This window comes from Poromitra crassiceps (assembly GCF_964638095.1).
Source record: "Poromitra crassiceps genome assembly, chromosome: 1".
NCBI classification, from domain to species: Eukaryota; Metazoa; Chordata; class Actinopteri; order Beryciformes; family Melamphaidae; genus Poromitra; species Poromitra crassiceps.
Genome location: NC_139623.1, coordinates 19,024,599 through 19,052,045, shown reverse-complemented (window position 1 = coordinate 19,052,045; position 27,447 = coordinate 19,024,599). Strand labels below are relative to the sequence as shown.

Below are 27,447 nucleotides of genomic sequence, written 5' to 3'. Positions count from 1 at the left end.
ACAGAGGCAGAGGAGCTCAGTTGTGTGCGCGGATTGACTGCGGTTCGCAGACAACCTCAGCTGCAGACAGAGCAATCTATATGGCTCTGGCTGCAGCATGCATCGGTTTCTCTTTGATCACGGCTTTTTCCTCCTGTTTTCCGGACCTTTCTGTAATCTGGAGAGCACTGTCGCCACCTACTGGGTCGGTAAAATAGGTTATAGACCTCCAATAGCTACAATATTTGTACAGGAGATGTATCGGGCATTGATCCACGTCCCACCGTCAAAAAACGCAATTGACGACAATCGTCGTCTTTGGCACTCTACGTTAGTATTCGAATTGACGACAACTGTCGTCATTGGCACTCAATGAGTTAACACCGAGTATCTAATGTTACTACTAGACTGGTCAGTGATTTTCACTGGATGCAGTCTGCATTATGCAGGGCAAAACACAACAACACACCAACAACCAATGGTATAATAAGGATAAACAATTTTAAACAACCAACAAGCATAGAAGAATTATAATAAGCTGTAAATACAAATGGAAAGCCATTTTTATAAAAAATAGTTTTAAAAAGTGGATAGTATGGACATATTGTTAGGTAGGGGTGTCACGATTCTCCAAATCCACGATTCGATTTGACTTTCGATTTTAAGGTCACGATTCGATTCGATTTTCGATTCTACATTCTACTAGGGGTGGGAGAAAAAAATTGATTCACTTAAGTATCGCAATTTTTAATGTCACGATTTTTTGAATCGATCTTTTATTCCAGAATCGATAATCGCATTTTTTCTGTTTATGTATGAAATGTTCCCACTTTCATCAATCACATACAGTATCGAGCGCTTCCCTCTGCTCCGTGGCTCATACAGCCAATCATGTACCTTGTTAGTACAAGTTACACGGAAACAGCCAATCATTTAACAGACAAACTCCGAGTACCCGCCCCATGACCCGCCCCCACTCACACACAGCAAATCATATCCCTTGATCCAGAGCCCCGACATCTCCTGGATGCAACACTGTCGAGTTGCAGGAAAATAGACAGTTTGTGTTGTACTCTGAAAGGGTTTTTCCCCCCCTTGAATCAAATTGTACATTATCAGCTTTATTTTAGCATGCAAAAGTAGCGCGAGACCCATTCCGGGCTAATGATCGAGTCTTGCATTTTGGTCCTCCACTGACGCCTAGGGGTGGGACAAAATATCGATACTCATGGTATCGCGATATTTCCACTTGCGATACGTTATCGATACACTGGCACCAAGTATCGATATGTTTATTTAAAAAAAAAAAAAAAAAAAAAATTATAAACAGGCTAAAATATTATGCTGTGTGTGGTAGTTCAAACATACTTTCAAGTTGACATTTATTTATGTTTGTAGTTGAAACAAAAACATAAATACTGTAGGCTACATGAATGGAAATGTTTGATCATTAATATCTACTTTTAGAAATTATATAGGTAGGTAGGTTATATAGGTTTTCTTGTTTTAATAATAATAATAAAAAGACTTAATGTGTAACTTTTCCTCCGTGGTATCGAAAATGGTATGAGTGAGTGAGTGAACTCAGAGAGTTCATGTCAATTCTGCTAATAAATACATAATACCTGCTTCTTGCCTTTTAGGGGTATTTTTTTCTCTTCAGTTACACAGGTATCGTGATGTATCGTCTTCCAATATATCGATTATCGCAGTATCGTTGTATCGTGATAATATCGTTATCGAGGGCCAAGTATCGTGACGATATCGTATCGTGAGCTACTCAGCGATTCCCACCCCTACTGACGCCACTCGCTTGATCTCACCCGGCGTTACAAATAATTCGATGTGGTTGAGTTTCAATTCGTGTTAACGTAACGTGTTAACATGTATCCTATCTATTAATAAGCGCCCGGGAAATTAACGTTAATGTTAAGACACCAATTTCACAAATACGGACGTCTGCAACGTTACTTTACGGAATGGCATCCGCAGCTCAATTCGCTTCTGTCAGCAGAGACAAAGTTAAACTGTTGGAAAGGTTTTACTTGTACTTTGGGACAGGAATAACTCATTGTGTCATCTATTGAGCACACAGCTTATGACTTTATGTCTTCTGCTTGGGCGGAGTCTTGATGCGTATATAAAACTGATATGGAGAAATGTACCGCATTTTCAGCGAGGCAAGGCTTTTTCTCGCCTAACGTTAACACTACAACCCTGAAATACACGTTACCAAACGTTTTTTTAGAAGGCTGGCAACGCTAGGCTGTCATCAAAGTAAAACCTCACCATGTCTGTAAATTACTGCTTGCAGTTGCACTCAGAGCATGTATGTGTGTGTGACAAATTAGACCTACCTGTGTGCCTTGAAAATAAGGTGGTTAAAAATAAAGTGGCTAAATGCAACCTTTTTCTTCTCATGTTTTTTTATTAATAAAAACAGGTAATTAAAATGATCAATAATTATCGATATAGACTGATATGAAAGATGTTATATCAATATACTTTTTAACTATATCGCCCAGCCCTACTCATGATATAATATACAGTCTCTAGTAGGGATGTCACAATATATCGTCCCACGATATATCGCGATATCAAAACGTGACAATATGTATCGTTGAGATGAAATCTCATATCGCGAGAAAAAGAAGCTGAACATGGTGGCACTGATCTGCATCTGATTGCATGCTCGCTCTCCTTTTCATTGCTTTGTTTGAACAGACGAGGGACGTTACAGACACGGAGGATGAAAATGGTGAAATTACTCAAATTAGCGTGGAGGATGCCCCCTCAACTTACAAATTGATTGCAAAAAAATATTGTTAAAATATCGTATCGTATCGTTATCGTGAACCCAATAATCGTGTATCGTATCGTATCGTGAACTGAGTGTATCGTGACACCCCTAGTCTCTAGTGTATGATTCAACTTCTTGTGTAAAAAAGCAAACAAACTGAAAAAAGAAAAGAAAAAAAGAAACAGAAATCGCAATAAATCGTAATATCGAATCGCAATAATCGTAGAATCGCTAAACTTAAGAATCGCAATATATATCGAATCGGCACCGAAGTATCGTGATAGTATCGATAGTGAATCGGCACAGCCCTACATTCTACATATATATATATATTTATTTTTTTTCACAGCCCTGACGGCTATGCCTTTGTTAGACTCAAGTCTTGATTTACAGCAACATATCATTGGTTTTATGCCCTGCTAAACTGTCATTTATTTACCACATTAAGGCCATATACAGTATATGGTCAAACTTAAATTATTTATTTAAAGTGCAATAATAAATCCATCCATGATCTCCATATTATAACTGTATGAAAATAACTCACACTGCCATTCTGTCAATACCAAATAAATGATTATAAATAATTTGCTGGCATGTAGGCTATGTAAGAAAATTGGCAAAGCATTTCAGGACAATCAACAAAAGATAAACAAACAGTGGACACTCTACACACCAAGTCCGGAATTGAGCACATTAAAAAAAATAACGACCTCACTTCTGCTAGTCATCGTTAACACACCGGGCTCGGAGTCTGACAATTTCGGCAATTCGGCCGTCATCATTGTAAAGAGGGAGAGAGGGAGAGAAAAGCAGATCTCAAAAGCAATGCAGGTAGTGAGCGTTTGTCAGAGCCTTGACGACAAGAGAGAGGAACGGAGCGAAGAAGAGGAGTCGGCACAGTTTAAAGAACAAAACGCAATTTATTTCATTCAAACCTAAATCTCGAAGAATGTAGCGTTAGTAGCGTGCACAGCCAGCAGTAACGTTGAGAGAGAGAGAGGAGCGGCGGCTGAGCATAGTCCCGCGAGACTTTCCAGATGAGAGTTGTATCTCTCACTGACCCGACAGGCAAAAATGGGCTGCCTGTAACTAGTGAAAAGAGCGAGGGGGAGAAATGCATTCATTACCATAGTAAATGGCCTGCATTTATATAGCGCTTTTATCCAAAGCGCTTTACAATGAGTAGATAGTCTACATTCACCCATTCATACACCAATGGCGGCAGGCTACCACGCAGGGTGCCTACACACCATCGGGAGCAAGGAGGGTTAAGTGTCTTGCCCAAGGACACAACGACAACAGCTGGGAGGGAGCGGGGATCGAACCGCCAACCCTTGCGTCATTGGCTGACCCGCTCTACCTCCTGAGCTAAAGCCACCCCTTAGTAATCACACAGACCCCCCCCCCCCGCGTGAGTACTCGAGCACTCGTTCATAATAGAAGGAGAGTACTCGAGTATTTAACTTGCTTAAAATGCCCATCCCTAGTAAGGTGACGATCTTTCTGCATGTTTTTAGTGGGGGTCATACCGATGTTGTATGGAGGAACCCCCCAGGGGAGAACATGCAAACTCCTCACAGAAAGGCCCTTTTGACGAGATACCCACAGTGCCCACAGTGTCCCGGGCGGGAGGCTGCCAATCCCCGCTTCCTGCTCATCGTTGATTGGTTGAATGGATTAATTCTACACGGAAGTACGGGGAGAGAGGGCTGTTAAAACACTAGTAGAAGAAGAAGAAGAAGGAGGGGGCGGCTGCCCCTAGCGGCTGCCGGGGGAGTTTCCGAATTTGTCTCACAGGCTTGAACTGACTGCCATCTTGTTGTTCGCTTCTGGTTGCTAGCTTGCTCGCTGGCTGGCTGGTTGCAGTGGTGAAATGGTCCAGGAAAACAAATATAATAACTTTTAGTCCGAAGGTATGGGCGAGTAGGAGTCCAGCCAGCCAACCACCGTCTTGTCCGGGGCCTGGCCAAGAGACCATGGTGTGGTGTGAGCCTCCAGCCTGCTAGCTGCTGCTAAGCCTCCACAAGGTAAACTGCTATTATATCTCTGGGCAAACTCTAAACTTTAGAACTGAGGTGGATTTGATCGCACACTTTGTGCTCTGCTATGTTGGACTGTTTGAGTGATGCTCATGTTTGTAAGGTAACGCTAGCTCGATTAGCATCGTGTGCTAACGTAAACATGTGAACAAGGTGGTTGCTATACTTTAACTGAAATTTGGTGGCGTTATGTTATAGTGATTAATATAACACAGTGTCGTTTGTTTCTTCAAGGGATGGCCGCCGGAGTACCATGGTGGAGCAGGAACAGCACAACACACAACAGAGGCACATTGTCCCCTGGTCAAATTATTTGTGAAAATTAATGCTACGTTTTGATTCCCATGTGCATATATTACTGTGAGAATATTGCTGATCATCAGTTGTTCAACCTAAGATATTGCAATAACATAAGCCAAATGCTGACAATATAATGCTGACAGATTTGAGAGACTTTTGATAGATTTACTTTGAACCATTTGGTATGTATCTGCCAGTGTGCTTTTGTCAATAAACATTGCCAACAAAGAACCTTGTTGTGTAGGCTATGTACTAAAGTAAATCATGTACCCGAATGTACCGCAAATATCATAGAACGAGTCCATTATAGTTGTCTGGTCAGATCAGGCAGGTTGTTAAAGGAGGACTTACCCCCTAGATATGTATTAGAACAGTGATTTGAAAATACCTATGGAAAAAACCAAGAAATGACATATGCTCTTGTCTATACTGGACTCTTTGGCTGTGTTCGAGTCGAGATTCTTTTTCGGAAATCGACGCCATTACAGTTTGCCTACTGCCTCAAAAATAATTTATTTGAGAGGGGCAATATCTCTATAAATATCAACAACTAACCAACGCTGTTGGTCTGTATGGAAACAGAAAATCTGAAAATGGTTTTAAGTTATATCAATTTGGTAATTCAGTGGCGAACTAGAAATTTAATTATTTTTCTGCATGTATCTCTATGGAAACTACTCAAACTACGTTACGGGAGCAAAGTGACATGGGCTCGTTAACAGCAGCACACCCACAATAGGACAAACCTCTCGCTCTGGGGTAACACAATGCGAGATTTCTCCACGTAATTCTTAGCTTGGAGCTAGTGCATGAGGTTTACAGTACGACTCTCTCCCGCTCGCTCCCGCCTGCCTGCCTGGGCTGGAGACAGTGCTTGCAACTCGGACTGATAATATAAACATCATCATTCGAGCTTATCCAGGTAAGATATCAATAAAGTAATGACACAATCAGCGGGAAACTAACTATAATTAAGACATGTGCCAACTTTGACGACGTTTGGTTCAGTATTTTAAGAGCAAACTTCAATAAGAATAAGCTTGGAGTTCTGAGGAGCTGAAAGGGTACAGGGGGGGTAGGGGAGTAATTATCTTGAAATCCCATAGTCTTTGGGTCACCGTGACGTAACGACGTGTCAAATATCCCATTCATTTGAGAAAAAAAAAAAAAGCAGTCTTTGACCCTTAGAGGGCGCTTATGCCAGATATGCTGCTGAAAAATGATACAAATGGTAAAATGGCAACAGTTTGGTGTCAAATGTGGAAATTCTGACCAGAATTCTTCACACATCACCCCCAAAGTCATATATATTGGTTAAAAGCTGAAAAAAAGTGTTTTGGAGGTAAGTTCTCCTTTAAGATGTGATATAAAGATATTTGATGTCGAGTGAACCAGCTTGGACCAAATGACCAGGAAGAAGAATGTGAAGATGGAGAACCAACCGACTGCTTCAAATCAACGAATGATTTATATTGATTGAAATATGGTTATCTGTAACAATTCGACATACACAAAGGCTACACCATGCAACATATATTTCGATATAATTCAAACTTAAAGAATGGTTCATTTTCCACCATGGTAGCTGGGCTGCTGTGAAATGGTTACCTATATTTGTGTCAAGTGTTGCTTGGTAGATTATATATGCCTAATTTACCAGAAGACATATTCGTGCAAGACCTTAGACTATGTTGAGTTCTATCGATCTGATAAAGTATGTTTTCAAATAAGGATGACAAATTGCTGAGCTTGGCGGATGCATCAAGACAAGTGTGTATCATCTTTAAATGTCCAATACCATACAGAAAAGCAAATTGAACAAACGACCAACAGCATTCAAGTCTGCAAAAACTTGTGATGTTATGTCTTAACCTTATGACGCGTCGCTTACTGTATAACATGGGCAGACCATTTAACGTTACTTCACATACATACATTAGATGACGTTAAATGGTCGGCCATGTTATGAGCGTCACGTTACATGTATGCCATCTATACAGTTACGTGTGTCTACTAACATTATTAAAATATCATAAAGTAACGCTATTTTCTGATAATTTGCTATCTTGCTATCTGCTAGCATTGTTTGCTAGGTTTTCTTATTCGTGTACTTTCCGCAGACTAGATGCCTTGCGGCACATTGCTGCCTCTAACGGGCGGAAGTATTACTGTTCCCCATTATCCGAAGTATATCGCCTATTTTCCTCGGAATGGGGCTATAATTCAGAAAACGGAGGCCTTGAGAGCATGAGAAATACTTGAAATTGTTTTTTCAGACCATAAACTCATTTGTAAAGTGTTTATTTAAGACATAGACAGAGAGATAAGTTGGCTTGTTTCCCATAGAGTTGAATGGATGTTCCCGGGAGTGCTACACAAGCTGCGCCCCCCACTGGCCATTTGAGAGAATGCAATTTCCGCATCTGCCTCAAAAAGAGAGGGGCTGTGATGGGGACTGGTGCTGCACTACTGTCAGATGAGCCTAGAGCCATTCTGCTTCCATCGTCCATCGCCCCAACCCTAGCCGTATGGAGGAGCAGAGAAGATTCAGAACAGCTGAAGATGGCAAGTTCCGCCTCTGGTTGAAGGGTTATTTTATAGGCCTTAGAGTACCAGTCAAATATTTTGGCCCAGAATCCGGATAGTGAAGAGCAAAACCAAAAAGTGTGTGACAGTGCACCCTCTAACATCTGACACCTATCACATAGTGGTGAGACAGAAGGATAGATCCTGTGCAACCTAGACTTGGAATAGTGAAGTCGATGAGTGACTTTAAATTGAATCAGTTGGTGTCTGCTGTTAATTGAGCAGAGTTGAACCACAGACAGGCTCCTGTCCCAAATAATTTCAGACAATTCAACACCAAGTTCCTCCTGCCACGCCTCTCTAATCCTCTCAGTAGAGGCACTGATACCACCATCAAACAGATACACAAATCTAGAAATAATATGCTTGGAGTGAGGGGGTCTCAGCAAAACATCAAAAAAAGCATGTTCATTTGGGAGAACTTCAAAGTCACGAATTTTGGATTGAACATAATGTCTAACTTGTAGGTATCTACCAATGCATGTTGGGCAACTCAAATTTCCCCTTCAGAAGTTCAAAGGATGCGAAATGACCATCTATGAATAGGTCTCTGACGAACACCAGCCCCTTCTCACTCCAGGCATGGTAGTCTCTGTCCAACCATGGATCTAGAAAAGAGTGGTTAAAACAAATTGGTGTGTGGACAGAAACATCTGGTATACTCAAAACTCTCCTAATCTGGTTCAGGATTCTGATCGAGTTTTTTACAATAAAACTCAAATTCCTTAAAGCCCCAGGCATCTCTACCTTAGAAAATAGCATGGCTGACAGGGGGAGTTTGCAATAGAGCTTGCCTCCATTTTTAGCCACAGGGGGGCCCAGAGAATTAAATTGCCAGGAATCCCTTGCCACCAAAACATTATAGCCCTAACGTTAGCAGCCTGAACTGCACCTGATATTTCTGCGTGGACATGGCTGCAGCAGGGCAGGCGACTGCAGGCACTGCCAGCATCAGATAGGAGCAAGCACACAGACAGAAGACAGTGACTGAGGAAAAGCCTGGGGAACTGGACTTTTATTGCTCTAATTAGGAGGGTTTTAAGTGGTGTGTGGTGTTGCGTGTTGTGGAAGTTGTGTGTTGTGGAAGTGATGTGTGGTATTGTGTGTTGTAGAAGTAGTGTTGTGTGTTGTGGAAGTGATGTGTAGCAGAGTTGGGGGTAACGCGTTACAAAGTAACGCGTTACTGTAATCACATTCCTTTTGTCGGTAACGAGTAGTGTAAGGCACTACTGTACCTAAGTGCAGTAATCACATTACAGTTACTAATCAAACGCGTCGCTTACCTCATTACATGCGTGAGAAAAGATCTCCGTTTTAATAGCAGATCCTGTGTCCCATCAGACAGGTCATTTAACTGCACAGCAGATTCAATCATGGTGCCAATATTTCAACTTTGTATTAGCATGCAGAACAGCACTATTAATCGACACATAGCTTATCAGATAACTAACATCATGCATATAGAACAATAAATCATTTTAACCTCCAAAACACATTGACAAACAATTGACACAAAAACACAGTACCCCCAGGGCATGCTGGGAACTCCGCCCACTTTCCTCTTCCACGGGTTAAATTTCCCAGAAGGCTTTGCATAACTTTTTACACTCTGTTTTACAATTAAGTCAGGCTAAAGAGTGTTAGATATAAATAATATGTATTTTAACACAACATGCAATTCTGGAATATCTGAATATTTGACAAAATTAAATTAAATTAAATGTAAACCTAAACCATAAGAGAAACCCACATGCAGCGATGGGGTCTGTAAATACCCCTTGTAAATACAATGTGTTCTAGGGAAGTGGGCGCAGTGCGGTATGTTCCGTAATAGTCTGCCAGCAATCTGCCAAAAAGCACCGTCTTCTACAACAAGTTTTTGTTGCGCGGAAGGACAAGAATGTGACACTGCAAACGTTCCCCTGGACAGAAGCAGCTAGCTACGGTAGCCTACGACATAAACCTCTCAAAGCATCTGCAGTGGAAACATGCTAACACAAAGCTGGTTGCAGACCCAAGCTGAGTCGCCTGCCTCGACCCAAAGCAAGCAGCAAAAGCTTTCTTTTCACCAGGTAACATCAAAATCAGAGATGGACAGGCTTGTTGCCTCCTCGTACATGGTAGAGGAAATGTTGCCAGTTTCAACAGTAGAATGAAATCGCCATTTTTCAGAAACATATTGAGCAAAATACAGATGGCAGGGAACGTACAGCCACCATCAGACAGGAAGTTTTGCAACCTACCTTATTACGATAGAGATTTGTGCTAATATATGGGCATATATGTAAGGATTAATGTTGTATTGTTAACTGGCAAATTACGTGACAATGCATCTCAGGCGCAAAAGTAATGTAACGAGTAGTGTAACGAATTACTTTCTCCAGGGAGTAATCAAGTAAAGTAAGGCATTACTTTTTTTGAAAGTAATGTGTAATGTGTAATATATTACTTTTTTGAGTAACGGACCCCAACTCTGATGTGTAGTGGTCTGTGTTGTGGAAGTGGTGTGTGGTGTTGTGTGTTGTGGAAGTGGTGTGCGGTGTTCTGGAAGTGGTGTGTTGTGTGTTCTGGAAGTGATGTGTGGTGTTGTGTGTTGTGGAAGTGGTGTGTGTGATGTTTTGTGTTGTGTAAGTGGTGCATGGTGTTGTGGAAGTGGTGTGTGTGTGTGGTGTTGTGGAAGTGGTGTGTGGTGTTGTGTGTTGTGGAAGTGGTGTTGTGTAAATGGTGTGTGTGTGGTGTTGTGGAAGTGGTGTGTGGTGTTGTGTGTTGTGGAAGTGGTGTGTGTGTGGTGTTATGTGTTTTGGAAGTGGTGTGTGGTGGTGTTGTGGAAGTGGTGTGTGGTGTTGTGAGTGAGAGTGAGAGTGAGAGTGAGAGTGAGAGTGAGAGTGTGTGTGTGTGTGTGTGTGTGTGTGTGTGTGTGTGTGTGTGTGTGTGTGTGTGTGTGTGTGTGTGTGTGCGTGCGTGCGTGCGTGCGTGTGTGTGGGGTGTTTGTGTTGTGGAAGTGGTGTGTGGTGTTGTGGAAGTGGTGTGTGGTGTTGTGGAAGTGGTGGTGTGTGTTGTAGACCAGGGGTTTTCAAAGTGGGCACCAGGGGGGGTCCAAACAGTTCCAGTGGAGGCTCAGTGAATGGAAGTGAAAAAATATGACATTAGTTATTACATGAGTTATTAAAAAGAGATCACATAGAATAGCCTAAATGTGTGTGATTTGGTTAAAGAGATAGTTCAGAGATATGTCGTTTGGGGGAATTCTAGTGTTTTTTCCACTTTCCCAGAGTCAGAAACTAATAAATGCCTCTAGACAGACCTTTTTTATGTAGTTGGTGTAGTCTGAAGTATGTCAACGGAAATATCAGGCTATCTTGGCTCAATTGTTGAATGGCAGTTGAGTGTTGAGTGGATGGGATCAAATAACATAATCATGATGGGGGAGGGGGGCTCACAGTCTCCGACTTTGAAAACCGTTGTGTATGTGCACGGCGTCGTAGTCACTCAGCATCGTTATCACTCATCACAGGCCTTTATATATGCCCAGATGGTGATTAGCTAGTTGGTGTTGGGGTAAAGGTAACATTCAACAACATAATTAGAGCTCCAACGATTAATTGATTAGTACTTGTCAATCAACTCAACTACTAAATTAATCACCAACTATTTTAGGAGAAAAAAAAAGTCAAAATTATCTGATTCCAGCTTCTTAAAATGTTCTGTTACTTTACTCCTCTATGACAGTAAACGGAATATCTTTGGGTTGTAGACAAAACAAGACATTTGAGGACGTCCTCTTGGGCTTTGGGAAACACTGATCGACATTTGTCAACATTTTCTGCTATTTTTAGACCAAACGAATCGATAAATCAAGAAAATAATCGACAGATTAATCGACAATGAAAATAATTGTTAGTTGCAGCAGCCCGCTACATTCAACAACATGAGGGGATGATGCCATCCACCTACCCTCAAAATGGGTTTACCCACCTGTTCAGTCTGAAATACATATTTATGACCTAAATTCACAGTACACATGATCCTTCAGTAGGACCAAACTTACATTATGTATGGGTTTAGGGTGGAAAAGCACACAAATTTGCACATTTTGACGAGTGATATAATATAGTATATATAATACAGACACACATATGATCACCAAATAGATAAGATAGTTTGTGCCTTTTTTAAATTAGTGAACAATAAATGGTGATGTGTGCACAATAATGTTAGCCTATTCTACTGTATGTGCAGGGTGATATGTAGGCTACAATATGTATGGTGATATGTTGAATAACTGTCAGTATATAGTAACATATGCATTACTTTGTCTATATGTAACGTTATAGTGTAAATAATGTTTTGTGTGTGTAATTTATTTATTATTACTGGTATTATTAGTGGTAGTTGCTTGATCCACCTTTTCATGAGAGAGAGAGAGAGAGAGAGAGAGAGAGAGAGAGAGAGAGAGAGAGAGAGAGAGAGAGAGAATCTACCTGTCTCTGGGGTCAATCCAGCTGGTGGCCTGGTTAATGTGGTCAATGTAATAGACTTTGCCATCAAAGTCTCTGGCTTCCTCCCAACCTTCGGGTAGTGGCAACTCCTTCCTCGGCATGTCAGGCGAGTCTCCATGTAATGAATCCCTCTCTGCTGCTCTCTCTGCTGCCTCAAAATCCCGTCGAGCCTGACAAACCGTCGCTTTTCTCCGTCATCATCATCGGTAAATTATTCCCAAAACGGTCTGGATTAAGCCATAATAGTCCACAAAATCCATAATAATCCACAGATTCAGAACGGGTTCAAATGTCAAAGGGAAAACTGACAAAACAAGGTTCTTCTGTCTGAGTAGAAAATATTTTCAGCAGGTTGCACTTGCACACCAATTCATTCCAAATCGAGCAGCGAGTCGTCCATAATAAAATAATAAAAGAAATGTGTGCAACTATCTCACTTCTTTTTTGCAATTATGTGCACAAAACTGCACATGCTTTGCACCTTTTTCAAAATGGATGGGAAACTTTTGTGTTGGCTGGTAACAACTTTTCAAGCAACTTGAGTTATCTACGGTCCACAAGACACGATTGCTGCAGGCTGTTTGCTGCGTGTTTTCCGTTTGGCGTCAACAGAGACGCAGACAGTCAGCTCCAGGCAGACAGTCCTCCAACACAACTGAAGGGAAGCATGGATGAGTAACTGTTCCCCGACACGGCGTCCAAAAGGTTTCTAAAAACCCTTTAAAATAATCCCCAAACTGTGCTGGTTTCTTCTCGTTGCCTACAGGCCACCATGTTTGGCAGCAGTAACCGATGCTAGCCGCCTGTCCAGCAGCGCCGCAGCGGGTTAGCAGACAGTGTGCTGGGATGAAAGAGTAACGTTGGTTAGCTGTTGATATGTTCCGCCGCCGGTAAAACCCCGTCAATCCGTGCGGAATGTGTCCGTTATCTGGTGAAATGATCCGGTTTCAGCACGGCAGGAGGGAAGCGGCGGTAAAGTCCCAAACACTTCGGCCGGGGTCGACTATTGCCAAGCTAGACAGAATCAAAACTTTGATTTCCGGTGAGAATTTTCAAAATAAGATATCTAATAACAAAGGGCAAGTTAGGACTTCCGGTTACGATTTCCAAAGTAACCCTAACCCTATCGAGTTTAGTATGGAAGCGTATGGGCCCAACAATTATATATGAAATACCACAATGATATAAATAAATAACTCAATGATATAAATATAACATGCAATGAAATAAATCAAAAACACAATGAAATAAATAAAAACCTAATTAAATAAATAAAAACACGATGAAATAAATAGAAATCCCAATTAAATAAATAAAAACACAATTAAATAAATAAATGCATTTATTTATTTAATTGGGTTTTGTATTTCATTGCATTTTTATTTATTTCATTGCGACTTTTCATTGCCTCTTTTATTGATTTCTTGATGACTTTTCATGACCACTTTTATCTATTTCATGATGACTTTTCAAGTACATTGGTCCAAAAATTAAATCATAAATAAATAATTAAATAAATAAAAACGCCAATGAAATAAATAAAAACGCCATGAAATAAATGAAAAACACAATGAAATAAATAAAAACGGCAATTAAATAAATAAATAGATTTATTTATTTAATTGCCGTTTTTATTTATTTCATTGTGTTTTTTATTTATTTCATGGCGTTTTTTATTTATTTAATTGCGTATTTAATTTTTGGACCAATACATCGCCATCTGTCAATCAACACGAACGGGGCGGGACCATAAGGCGGGACCTATTCGCTGATTGGGTAATCCTCTGCTCTTGGACTCTGTTACTTTGGTCTGTCTCCTGATCTGTCTGCCCAAGGCCCACTCCGCCATGTTTAAATGCCAGTGAATCGTCACAAGAGTTTTTAGTGGGTGATAAAGTCTTATCGATTATTAATTAAGTAAAAGTAGACTTGAATGAGTTTAGGGATGCAATGTTGGAAGGATCGTCAGCGGGAGTCAGCTGACATCAACAGGTAATGTTAAGTTGCTATTTTTAACGTTACTGAGACAGTATAGCCAGCTACTTAAGGTTAGCCTTGTAAAGATTGTAAACGGCATTGACCAAGCTATGATGAGACAACACAACACAAATCTACAAGGATCTTGTCAAGAGAGAACATAATACAAGTGTCATAAAGCGATCTTGGTCTGCAGGACATGGGTGCTAGTACCGGCATCACAGTTTTAAGTGAACATTATTACTAGCTACAGTTATTGTATTGTCATAACGTTGAAGGCAGAATATGCAGCATAGTCTTAAAAACACAATAACAAAGTAGGCTATGTTGCTCATAGAAACGATAATTCTCAATAATCACATAGCCACTAGAAGTGTGTGGCAGCTTATTTAGCTACAAAGACCCTGCCTGGCTCTGCCTGTATTTTCAATTGTGTTGGTTGTCTTGATTCATGTAACTTTTCAGTTCAAAATGACTGACACATTTCTCTCCCTCTTGTTTACAGCTTAATGACACAATGATGGAGTCAGCATTTCATCAATTGTGACCACAGCCATGGAGGATGTTGCTGTCAGACCTCAATCACACAGCCAGGGAGAAGATGGACTGGACCTAGGCTGCACAGATACTGTAGGTCAGCTGTCACTTCCCTAACCTCTTAATCCTCCCATCACCTCTCATCTATGGCCTTTGTCTACTCTAGAATAATTTCACAATAACCAGTTACCATTATATCCTGATATGATTATGTCAGTACTGTGTTTAACTGGGATTGTGTGTACATGTGTTCATTTTCCTTCAGGTGTGGACTTCACCAAGCAGAAATGGCCCAGCAGTCCCCAGTATCTGCATGACTTGTCTTCATCGCCATGGTCTCAGCCCTGCTGCATGCAACAACTGACATGGAGCAGCTCAAACAATGGCACAGTAGCAATGTGTGCAAGAGATGTTTTTTGCAGGGGGGGGGGGTGACTTTCCCTCTCATCCACATACCAAGTCCCCTTTGTTACACATTGTCCCATTTTGACATTGGAACCCTTTGTAAATGAAGGAATGACATTGAAAACAATGTGCTGAAATGGGAACTGTGCATAAATGTTACTATGGCACACTCACACACTGATTAACCCAAACATAAAAAATGGCACATGGTATTTTGTCCTCCCGTCTTCTCCTCTCTGCCAACATAAAGCACATGTACATCCAGTGCATTTCTAGGACTTCCCCTGTAGTTGTCATTCATATCTGGCACTCAAGCAGGTTAAATTAAACTGAACATTTACATCAAAATGACTGCTGAACACACTCGAGCTTGTGATGTTGTACTGGTACAGTTGAGTTTGGAAGTTACCTACCACCTAGGTTAAAAAAATGTAAACTCATTTAATAACAGTTTTAAAACTCATTTAATAAGTTTTGACAATATATTTTTTTAACAATATAAAGTTTTAACAGGTGCTTCAAGTCAGAACCAACAACAAAACAACAAGACATTTTCAAATGTAATGTTTTTGTTTGTAAAGTGCTTAAAGTAAAAATAAATAAAAGTACTAGTATAAAAATACTGTTCTGGGGCATGATTTTGTAGTTTGTTTTCCAGGCCATTTGAAGCTTGAGCATAGACCTTCAACCTACCGGCCACAAACAACATGTCACACTCAACCTGTTAAAGTAAATATAATAAGTACTTCTGGGGCATGAAGCCCTAGCCTAGGTCAAACAAGGTCATGAACACTTGTTTCAGCTCTCAATACTTAGGAGACGATGTTGAGAATAATCAAGCATCGGCAACTGATGTTTGTGATAGTGTAAAAATGCCTTCAGAGGGTGGAAGAACTTTCTGCCTTAACAGGTCTCGCCACCTCATTAATAGATGTTCACCTGACCTTGTTTTAGTTGGTTAATGCTATTGTATTATGTGCAGGCAACAAAGATGTTAAACTTTTCGATGGAGAGCCAGATCATTTGGAACCATCTACCTCTCAGATACAGGTTGAGTGTGACATGTTCTTTGTGGCCGGTAGGTTGATGATGGACTAGTTAAAGGTCTATGCTCAAGTTTCAAAAAGCCTGGAAAACAAACTACAAAATAAGCCTAGTGCAGTGGTTCTCAAACTTTGTTGGCTTCAATAACCCCTTTCCCTGATTTCCGAATCCAAGTACCCCCTTTAGCCGACTCCAACATTTTTCTTAGAAAAAAAACGATAGCATATGATGCAATGAATAACCCACCTTTTTAAGAATATAACATTACAAATTAAGAAATTGATTAAAATAGTTGCAATTAGTTCCTCCTGAGCAGATTTATTTTAATGTTTCGTTTATTTTCAGGATTTATTCTTATATTTTCAAATGTCCCCTTTCTCTTAAGTACCCCCTGCAGTACCTCCACGTACCCCTAGGGGGACGCATACCCCAGTTTGGGAACCACTGACCTAGGAAATACCAAATCCACTGTCACTAGTGTCAATGCAGGCCTGAATGTCAGTCACAAATAAGTCATAGTCTTGGTAGTGTGCTGGAAGACGGAGTGTTTCGAAGCAGGTGGAGGACCTCGGGAGAGCAGAGTGTACCACTTCCACAGTCAGTTCTCTGGGCACAAGTTCCCATCCTGTCCAGAACTTCAGGAGTGTTTTCAGTTGTTTCGAGGATGCTATAATGAAGAAAAAAAGGGAATATGAAGAATGAATACAATACATTTTGATCCATGTACCCATCTCTGTATTGGGTGGGGGTAGTGGTGTGAGTGTGTTGCCATGTGTCAATTACAAGATTCCTGTGTAATAATTATTTACTGTGGCACTGATGTCATGATGTAACAGTCCAGTTGGTGAGATATCTTGCTCCATTGATATTCCCAAAAATACTTGACTTACATAGCTTGAGGGTTTTTCTTAGATTCGGTTTTTAGCTTCCACAAGCTCAGTCACTTTTTTAGCACAAACGAAGAAAGCTGATTCTGCCAATATGTAACATCACAAAACCTGGTACAGAATTTGTTTGTATTAAAAAAAAATACAACTTCATGTTGATTTAGCTATTTCTATTAGGAAGAAGATCCAGACTGGATCCGTGGATCCAGATCTTCAAATAGTAAAATCAGCAGGAAGCTGACATTTTTTTTCAAAACAAATGCCATACTGGGTTTTGTGATCTTATATATTGGCAGTCAGCTTTGTTTGCGTTCATTTATGTGCTAAAAGAGTGACTTTGACAGCTGTTTCACAGTACAATGTAAGTCAATGAGGATACTATTTTTTACAATATCTAATCAATGGACCAAGATATCTCGCCAATTAGACTAGTTACACCATGACAAGGTAACTACACAACCCAAACCCCTACCAGTGTCATTGCGTTTAAGCATTATCCATGAGTAATAGTCATAAAATCCCAACTATCCCTTTAAAAATGTAGGAATGCCTGAAGATGACAACTTTGTTAACCACTTTACAAATGCCTTCACCCATTTTCACTATAATGTAACATTCAGATTCACAGCTTCCAGTAAATGTTGCACTGATTACCATTTTCAATGAAAAGCCGAAGGTATGCTGCCACTCTGCACTTATCTTCGAGAGTACACTCATCATCGTCGTTGTCACCATCCAGGATGGGCCACACAATCCTTTCGATGATTGCCTGCAAAAGATTTAAAACCTCTATGACAGTGGTTCCCAAAGTGGGGGCCTCCAGGAGGCACTAGGGGGACCTCAGCAAATTAATGGAAATGCTTAAAAAACATATTTATGGGGAAGGAAATTATTGTTATATTTGTTAATACCATAAAATAATAAATAAAGAATATTTTCTTAACTCATTGAGTGCCAGCCACTTTTGGAGAACGGACGCTCCCCAGTGCCAGAGTTTTCAGAGCGTTTTCAGTGATTTCTCGAGGCCCACAGAATATTGTGTGATATTAATATGTAAACACCGAACACGCACAAAGAACGAGCTGGCTCTATTGTATCATCAGCAAAAAAAAGTTTATTGATACAATTTTCCGTTCTTTAGTTATGAGCCGGAGAAGATAGGTTGTTTTGAGCAAATACAGGCATTTCAAATTATTAGCTGAGATATTCCGCCTTTTGTGAAATGAAGCATTTCAAGCACATTCACTGACTGAAGATAATATTTTCTGATGTAGTGACGTGGTGTAGTTGTGTGATGCCCTGCGTGCCCCACCCCCCTCTCCCCCCCCTCAGCTGCAAACTCCTCCCCACACTTCACACAGCCTAACACGCACCCACTCTATTTTCGGAGTGCTCCGTTTTTTGTGCGCCGGTGTTCTGTCGATTCACGGAAGAGCCAAACCGGACTGCTGAGAATGGTTTGGCGTCGGGTGCTGCTTTTCTGGCTGCTAATCGTGTGGAGAAACTATACAGACAGACAGACAGAGACAAAGGGGCTCAGTTGTGAGCGCAGATTGACTGCTGTCCGCAGCCAACGTCAGCTCCCGACAGAGCAATCTATATGGCTCTGGCTGCAGCATGCATCGGTTTCTCTTTGATCACGGCTTTTTCCTGCTGTTTTCCGGACCTGTCTCTAATCTGGAGAGCACTGTCGCCACCTAATGAGTCCGTAAAATAGATTATACACCTTCAATAGCTCCCATATTTGTACAGGAGATGCCTGAAGCTTTGATCCACGTCCCACCGTCAAAAAATGCATTTGACGTCGATCGACGTCCTTGGCACTCTACGTCACTATTTACTTTGACGTCGATCGACGTCCTTGGCACTCAATGAGTTAATTAAAATGTATAATTAAATTTAGTGTAGTATTAAGAAATATATTCAAATCACCTGCTTCCACATAAAAATCACATTTGCCATGCCCATCTGTCTAATTGCCTGTCAGTCGTCATCACAATCATTGTCATTTCCCCCTGGTGTGGGTAATAGTCTGGAACAATGTTTATAACGGAAAACAGAAACAATGAATATGAAAAAATACTGTATGAAGAAATAAGAAAAGATTTGATACAAATGTAATTATTGCGTTATTACATTAATAAAAGTAAGGAAATATATTCTGAGGTTATATGGATGTGATATTTTACATTTAATAGTATTGTCAATGGGTTTCCTTCTTCTTGCAATAGGGGGGCCACAGCCAAAGGCTAATACTATTTGGGGGGCCTTGGAATGGAAAAGTTTGGGAACCCCTGCTCTATGATCATAGACCCATGTTGGTGTATTTTTGGTGGTTGATGGGGGATCATGAGGGGGAGATACAAGGTCAACAGTAGATGTCACAAAAATATTACACATGATCTGAAAACCTGAAGATTATTTTGAGATGCAGCTTAGCATGTTGTGTCAACCGTTTCCCCTCTAACCGTTTCTCCTCTCTGCAAGCTAGCATGATTCCTCAAGGTCTCCAGTTTATGATACCAGTATCTTAAAGACCCATTCCACATGTCCCATGGTGTGGTTTAAATCCTCCGAAAAATCATCTCTATTCAATAAATGTTCATGTAAAGTATTTTTCTCGCCCAAAATTTCATAGTACCTCAAACTTGGCTCCATCTTTGCCCTCATTTAGCATTGGGTGCATGACATCAAGTGCCCTGCATCAAACCAGTTTTCTGTGAGTGCTGGTGTGAAAACTAGATTTTGGCTGTAAATCTCTATATCAATGGTAAACTTTAGAGCAGTGATACTCAACTTGAGGCCCAGGGGCCAGATGCAGCCCCCGATAGGGTGCAGGGTGGCCCCCTGACCATTTTCTAACTCCAGCTAAATTGACAAATATCGCAGTCTGCTTGCCACCCAGGCACTTATGTACCGGTACTTACTGTAACTAACTTAACGTAACCCAACTAATTACCCTGTGTGCACAAAGTCGACCTGTTTGATTAATTTTCTTTTTGAGAGATCCTTTATTGATTTGTTTGGGAAGAGGGTTTACTCTGAACAGATTTGATACTGTAACTGAACTGAATTGAAGAGGCGAAGAAATGGAATTTCTAACTTTGTACCTCCAATACACTGGATATTGTTTTTGCATTCTGCTTGGTGATTCAGATTTATGCCATGTGGGTTCATGGCAGAGTGTAAAAATCTTAAACATTTAAAATTGTCAGGCTAAATTCCAGCTGGCACCCCAAAAACCTACAATGAGCTACATGTACAGAAAAATGTATATGATTCATGTTTGTTTATAGACCGGCCCCTGGTCTCCTGTCATTTTGCAAAAGTGGCCCCTGGGCAAAGCAAGTTGAGTATCCCTGCTTTAGAGATATCCACAGTATAGTGCAAAAAACCACAAGGGTTTTCATGAGTAAGCTTAAAAAACACATTATCCAAACAAAATACATATATTTTTTGGGCGGAGTGGGTCTTTAACTCCCCTCAAGCTCTGTAGTCAATATGATACCAGCATCTTTACTCCAGCAAAGTCTGCTACAACCTAAAAAATAAGTGCCTCTTTTAAGTGTGAATGCCATTGTTACCTGAGAACTGGGTGCAGCTTCAGAGTCCCTTGGGAAGAACAACGGAACACATTCTCTTCTTTCGGTAAGAAGTGGCCACAGCATGGTCTCCTTCAAACCCTTCCTCAGCTGTCTTACTTGACGGCTAGTTCGCCTAATAACCTACATCACAAATAAATGTAAACCAACCAAAAAGAGATGAAATCATGACATAATACAATAAAAACGATTATGCATCTTTTATTCACACTTCAAATGAGTTAGTGTGAATCAGCACTCACAGCATAGAGGAGAAGACGGTCATATGTCCATCTTCTAGTGCGTTGGGTGAGAGGAGGCAGATCCGCGGCCTGTATTAGTTGGCTGACACGCATGGTCTCCTCCTCAGTCAACTCTGCATCGCCCTCCAGCTGTCAGACAATAGAAAGTAAAACAAAATTTAACATTCACAAAAATAACATTTAGTTCATTGTCGTCGCCAGCAAGAATTTTTAAACACCTTTTTTAGTTGTAGGTAAAATGTTGCTCAAATTGCCGCTTCACACTAGAGCCACAAAATGTCAAGTGATGTGGAAGAGGAAACGAGAGCGGAGTGTTGTCAGTGGCAGCAGGTGGTGGCTTGTTGGGCTGTGTGTACCATTGTCTGCACCATAGAATACTTTTCTAAGGTTTAAATTTTACTCCTAAAAAACTATATTGCACTTTTAAGACACATTTTTCAAAATGGCAGAACACAAACATCAATCGCCATACCAATTGGATGGTGCTGCGGATGTCCAGGTCAGGGCAGTCCTCAATTTGTATCGTTGCAGTCTCTTCTGATCCCCCAAAGAGAACATGAATAATTGCAGGACTGAGGCCAGACACACAGGGTCCACCATGCAGGAATGAATGGCCCATCATCCTCGCTAAATGAAAACAAAATGTACCATTTTAATCATTCAAAAAGGTAACAAAAGTTGCTTGCCATTAAAGAATAAGACCAGTGTTCTCTTTTATTATAAACAATAGCCTACAACAACAAAAAAAACCACAATGCATTTCTTCTACCGTAGCTTAGTGGGTAGAGAGCCCGTCTGAAAATGAGGTCACCGGTTTGTCCCCCGCTGGAGGTATCCAAAACTTTAGTCTATCGATTCATCAATAGTAATGGAACATCCTAGTCCCTGAACACTCACTGGAGTCCAGCAAATGGTACAATGCCTGTTTATTGAAATGATGAATTATGCTGACAAAAGCAAAAGTACAGCTGTTCTTGTTTTAACCTTTCTTTTTTCAGTTGTAGAGTTTTAGTTATAGGACTTTTGGATTATGGTGTTTGCTAGTTGGACTATATTTGTTAAGTAAAGTAGGAGAAATAAATTGTAGCTTTTGGTCTTCACAGGCTATGTTGACAATAACAAAAAAAAACACTGATCTTAACTTTTAGTTGAAAGTAGCCATTGAAACTTGAGCATAGACCTTTCAATAATACATCAACCTACCGGCCACAAAGAACATGTCACACTCAATCAGGGTCTCAGAGATAGATGGTACCAAATGATCTGGCTCGCCATCAAAAAGCCTCGTAACAGCAATGTTGCCTGCACAGAATACAATAGCATTAACCACTTAAACCCTCTATACACAGTAAAGTAATACTACAGTAGTTGACGGGGGTCTGCGCTCTACTTGGTCCGCTTTTCCCCCCCAAATCGCCAACGAAAATTGCAGATCTACAAGCCAACGTGTCACAATGCAAGGCTAGCAATTGTGAGCTAGCAGATCTGCTATTTCCGCTATTTTTTAAAGTAGATAAAAACACAATTAAATCATTATCACAACTATTTGTGTGAAAATCGTCAGCTAAAATAAAATTATCCTGACAGCCCTAATGCCCCTATGCTAGATATGAGTGATGTGTGGGACACAGATTTTCATAAATAAACAGTTATTCATTGTCAACACACCAAGATTCAGGTGAATGCCATCCTGTAACAGGGAAATTATCTTCGAGAAGAAGAACCTGGTCACTCCTTCGCCAAATGCACGATCTCCTATAGGGAAAAGAAAACTCTCAGGCAACTTTCTTTAATAGAAAAAGTCAGAATTTCTCGAAACATTTACACTTGAGTCATACTGTACCTTCCAGTCTACAAGTCAGAGGGCGTGCCCAATTGTTCTTAGGAACCTTGTAGAAGGACAAAAGTGCTTGATCTTGCTGCTCAACATCGTCCCTCAAGTCCATTCTTAGATGTAGTCCCTTTTCGTTTTCATAGCGTGAACATAACTCTGTCTTATAGAGCCACGCAGCTTTAGGGACATCGGGTTCAACCTTCCACCCTAAAGTAAAGATGCATGATGATTGATGACAGCAAATTAAGACAAAACGTTACAATTTTTCTAAAACTCAACATTGTAAACAATAGTCTTTCCGAACTTATACTATATACCTGTGGTTGGAGAGGAAGCTGAAGAAACTGAGGCTGATGACATTGAGGGTACCACATTAAGGTCATTGGCGATAGTGGAGGGTTCCTCTGCCCTGGCTGATGATGTAGTTGAGGTTGAAGTTGAGGCTGAAGATGTAATTGAGGCTGACAAAGTTGAAACGTCACTGGAGGGTTCTTCTGGCCTGGCTGGAGAAGCTGAGGCTGAGAACACTGAGGGTACGACGAAAATGACATCTAGTTCGTCTGATGAACTGTGGTCGTTGGCAGAGTCTGCTGCAACACTGGGCGACCTGTAAATGTGTGTCAACAGATTTATTTAATGTATGTCCCAAACTAACGTGAAACATCTCTGGACCAACTTTGGAATGGCATGGCTCAAAAGTGGATCTCTAACTTAATGTGGCCAGCCTGTTTTGTCAGTTATCACAGTTACACCAAATTTGGGCAAGGTTAGAGCCCCATTGACTTCCATTACAAAGTTAAATATTTAAAGTATAAAACGTGGGAGTACTGGCAGTGTGCACGAGAAATTTGGTCAGTCCAGCAGTTTGCAAGCTTAGCTGCGGACACACAAGCTGACCATCTAATAGACTGCTGGAGCCATGCCACAAAAAGTGTATTCTGGGACAGTGTTTAACAAAAAAAAAATCAATTTAGAAATAGCAGAGAAAAGGGCAATATCTACCTTGTGCATTTTGTCAGGTGACTCTTCATCTGATTAAAAGGGAAATTCTGGTCACACCCCAGGCATCGCGTGAGAGGCCCAGCTTGTTGGGAAGAGGTATGGGCAGGGGTCTACATTACGGGGGGAAACATTTCACATAATAAAGACTTTTAATTGGCACAACAGATACTATAGATATACAGCACATGATGGCATTGATTAAGTATTTATCAAGCTCAATTACAAAGAAATGTCAAATATTTGGTAACATATCAATAAAACCCTATATTATTAATTACAATTAAAGCATTTAGCAGACGCCCTCATTGACACTTACTTCCAATTCAATACTCCTCTGCAATGGACGTATGTATATCGTTGCCTGTCCAATACCCGTCTGTGGATTTCGCAGATGTTGCACTGTGTATCCCTCTTCTGGGCACGGGATTAAACACAGATCTCGACTGCGTGTAGTGCCGCCAATTCGAAGCAATTCAAACCCCCCTTTGTCTCTCAGTGGCGGAAAGGCAGCTTCTACTTCCATCCTGAAGTACTCCGGATCATTAGCAGCTCCTTAAAAACAAACCAACAAACAAAAACACAGACTAAACTCACAATATGTTAAACTTAACAATTCAATGTTTGTTTTAACGGACAAACAAGAAACACCTTTTAGAGCACTGTTTCTAAACCAATGGTCTGTGGCATAATTACAGGTGGTCCATGAGAAAATGTTTTACAAGTTTATTTTATTTTTGACCTGTGTTAAATGTATAAAAAATAATTAAGCGATATTTCACAAGTTCATTAAATTTAAGAAAACTGTTTAACCAACAGTCGTAGTGTGGGAAAAAGCTTGAAATTAAATAATTTGTGTTAAGGGCTTGATATACTTAGTTGTGCGCTGTGTCGCGCCAAAAAATAGCTGATATCCATGCGCACCGCATTGTGAGCTTGTAGATCTGCTATTGTTGGTGTGTGACACCAGCACACAACCAAGCATAACTAAATATTAATATAACATTTCTAATAAAATAGAAGTGACTGTGGTATGCCTTCTTATATACTATATTGTTGTGTGGTGGGGTGGTCCTTGAGTATTGTTTGAAATATGCTAGTGGCCCAGAGCCACAAAAAAAAGGGGGGAGGGGGGGGGTTGGAGGGTGAGAACCATTGTTTTAGTCTAGTATACCAAGTACAATCTTACCTTCAAAACATATCCTCTTCTCACCAAGTCCAGCAGCTGTCAGGTCTAACTTCTCAAATTTTGGTGGGACAGTGTCACACAAGTGATCACTCAGGCACAGGAAGGGATGGGTATATCTGGCTGGTCTCTTCACAGCTGGTGGTTGGAGGGAGGACAGACCAGGTTTATTAATACAGTTAACTAAATCTAAAGAAATAACGAAAAGTAGAATTGAAAAAACATTTTAGTTAACTGAAATAAAAACAAAAATGACGCTGTACAAAACTAACTAAAACAAACTAATATCATAGAAAATGTTGTTCGTTTTAGTCTTTGTCAAGATTTCATACATAAGCTTAATATTTTGAGTCGATATGAAATCGTATCTTCCAATATTTTTAGCTGTCAGTTTTAAGCCCTGTTGTCAAAAACCTTGACCAAAAATAGTGAAAATAGCAGATCTTGTACAGTTTGTGGCAAAGGCTGTACTAAATTGGCTCATCTAAAAACACATGAGAACTCATACAGGGGAAAAGCCCTTTACTTGTACAGTACGTGGCAAAGGCTGGAGTCAAATGAGTCATTTAAAAATACACATGAGGACTCATACAGGGGAAAAGCCCTTTACAAAACTTAAATTCAAGACAAAAAGTCAAAATGAAATAAAAAATAAAAACTCTAATAACCTTGGGTCAGACGTGTTGTTGCAGACCGTTGAGTAACTGGAGTTGGACGCCGTGGCGTTGCTCCACGCCCACGCCTGTATGGGGCAAACAGTCTCGCCACCTCTGCTTCAGCATAAAAAAAAGCAAAATAAGTAAAGCATTAGAAATTACACATTTGATTGTTTTCATTGGCTATGCTGTCACCTTTGGCTGGATTTAAGTGACGTGCGCCTGCTTGCAAGCCAGTCCGTTTACATTATGTAGCTAGGTCGCCAGTAGCCCCATAACGTGACGCTGCTATTGTACTCTGCTACTGTACTCCGATAATATTCTCGTACAGCAGTCATAGTCACACAGCGTTCAAATCCTCAATAGGTGGAAAACGCTGTAAAAAAAGCTCTCCTACCTGTATCCGACCTCCGATTGCAGATCCGAAGATATGATAGTCCGCCTAGTGAAGCCAGTAATTTATCCGGCGCTGTTAAAATGATACTGCTTGCGTGAAACAACCGTTTAGAAGCAGTCTTTGTACAGCCTGCGCTGAATTTACCGCAGGGTGTGTTTGATCTCACCATCATGGTGCACCGCTTGCACGCAGCGAGCAAACAACACATGCAGTCACATGGAGATGGCTGTCAGTGATCAACGCAAATCCAGCTCACCTGGGAAGCAAAACATGTCATGAAATACTCAAATTCCCACGGTTCCTGTGGGCACTAGGAAGCTTCTCCTGTCCTCAATACGGCACAGGCTGTGCAAAGACTGCTTCTAAACGGTTGTTTCACGCAAGCAGTATCATTTTAACAGCGCCGGCTAAATTACTAGCTTCACTAGGCGGACTATCATATCTTCAGATCTTCAATCGGAGGTCGGGTAGGGGTAGGAGAGCTTTTTTAACAGCATTTTCCACCTATTGAGGATTCGAACGCTGTGTGACAATGACTGCTGTACGAGAATATTATCAGAGTACAGTAGCAGCGTCATGTTATGGGGCTAGGTCGCCAGTGTTGCCAACTCTTTTCCAAGCTAAGGCGCTATTGGCGCCTAAAGGCAAAATCCGTTCAATTCAACACATTTACATACACCCTGGTCAGAAAATGGACCCAGATTTGGCGCTAGGCGCATTTTGGAAATCGACAAATGTGCTAAGTTAGCAACACTGTAGCGTTAGTTAGCTATCCAGCCCACTAATGTTAGCTAGCCTAGGCCTGATTATAGCTAGCTACTTGTCGTGTCCGACTAGGCTAGGCTATTTAATGTTAGCTAGCTAGCAAAACAGACTGGCCGCCATTAGCTCTAGCTAGTACACTTACCTTGAGTTGGATTCATCATTGATAAGCGTGGAGAAGCATCAGCTTGAGCTTCACCAGCAATGACGGGCTGTCTGTCGGGTTGAGGAGTCGCAGGCATGGCTTCTAAAAGTTGTGCTGCCTCTCTGAGGAGCTCTGCCATTGATTTACCGCTCTCAGCCATCTTGTGTAGTGTGTGTTCTCGTTCAATTCTCTACCTCTGTCCACAATACTGCCGTGACATGAGGTTACTGCGAATTCCCTCTGCCGCCTCGATCATATCTGGCCAATCAGATGCAATCTTACTGCATCACGGCGTACCAATCACGACAAGCTTTCATGCCGGCGAATGGAAACAGACAAAGAACTTGGATTAATAAGAACCGAAAAACTATAGACTACTCCATTGCAACAGCAGTGGCCAGTAATATCCGCCATTTTGGACCGTAGGTGACTGCCGTAATGAGGCCAGTAAATCGTCCCGCAGGACAAATATCTAGCAAAATAACGTCTAACCATATTCTCTTTCCTGATGTTGTGCCAAAAAGTGATTAGCTGTAGGTTGTGTCGTGGTTCTGTGCTGCTTGCCCAC

The 27,447-nt window shown here is 40.9% G+C and overlaps 2 protein-coding genes and 1 long non-coding RNA gene across 3 annotated transcripts in view; 1 reads left to right on the top strand and 2 right to left on the bottom strand.

The window, feature by feature from the left end:
• The window catches only part of wwc1 (WW and C2 domain containing 1), a 307,962-nt gene extending 295,122 nt beyond the window's left edge, over window positions 1-12,840 (bottom strand). Inside the window, exon 1 of the mRNA XM_083636240.1 lies at window positions 12,189-12,840. Within this exon, the coding sequence (XP_083492366.1) occupies window positions 12,189-12,307 (119 nt within the window). The 5' untranslated portion in view covers window positions 12,308-12,840. The remainder of the gene's footprint in view (window positions 1-12,188) is intronic.
• A 1,222-nt stretch (window positions 12,841-14,062) lies between these two features.
• LOC310781028 lies at window positions 14,063-15,124 on the top strand. The gene is made up of 3 exons (XR_014552945.1): window positions 14,063-14,198; window positions 14,689-14,813; window positions 14,986-15,124. It is a non-coding gene; the product is annotated as an uncharacterized lncRNA (long non-coding RNA).
• A 1,494-nt stretch (window positions 15,125-16,618) lies between these two features.
• On the bottom strand, window positions 16,619-27,039 carry LOC310775995 (uncharacterized protein; the record flags this gene model as incomplete). The annotated part of the gene is made up of 14 exons (XM_083636128.1): window positions 16,619-16,836; window positions 17,711-17,825; window positions 20,641-20,781; window positions 20,901-21,029; window positions 21,373-21,527; window positions 22,104-22,202; window positions 22,569-22,655; window positions 22,744-22,941; window positions 23,217-23,341; window positions 23,737-23,846; window positions 24,053-24,288; window positions 24,923-25,057; window positions 25,588-25,692; window positions 26,880-27,039. 14 exons carry the CDS (start codon window positions 27,037-27,039, stop codon window positions 16,619-16,621), a joined length of 2,013 nt encoding a protein of 670 aa, XP_083492254.1.
• Between the last annotated feature and the right edge of the window lie 408 nt (window positions 27,040-27,447).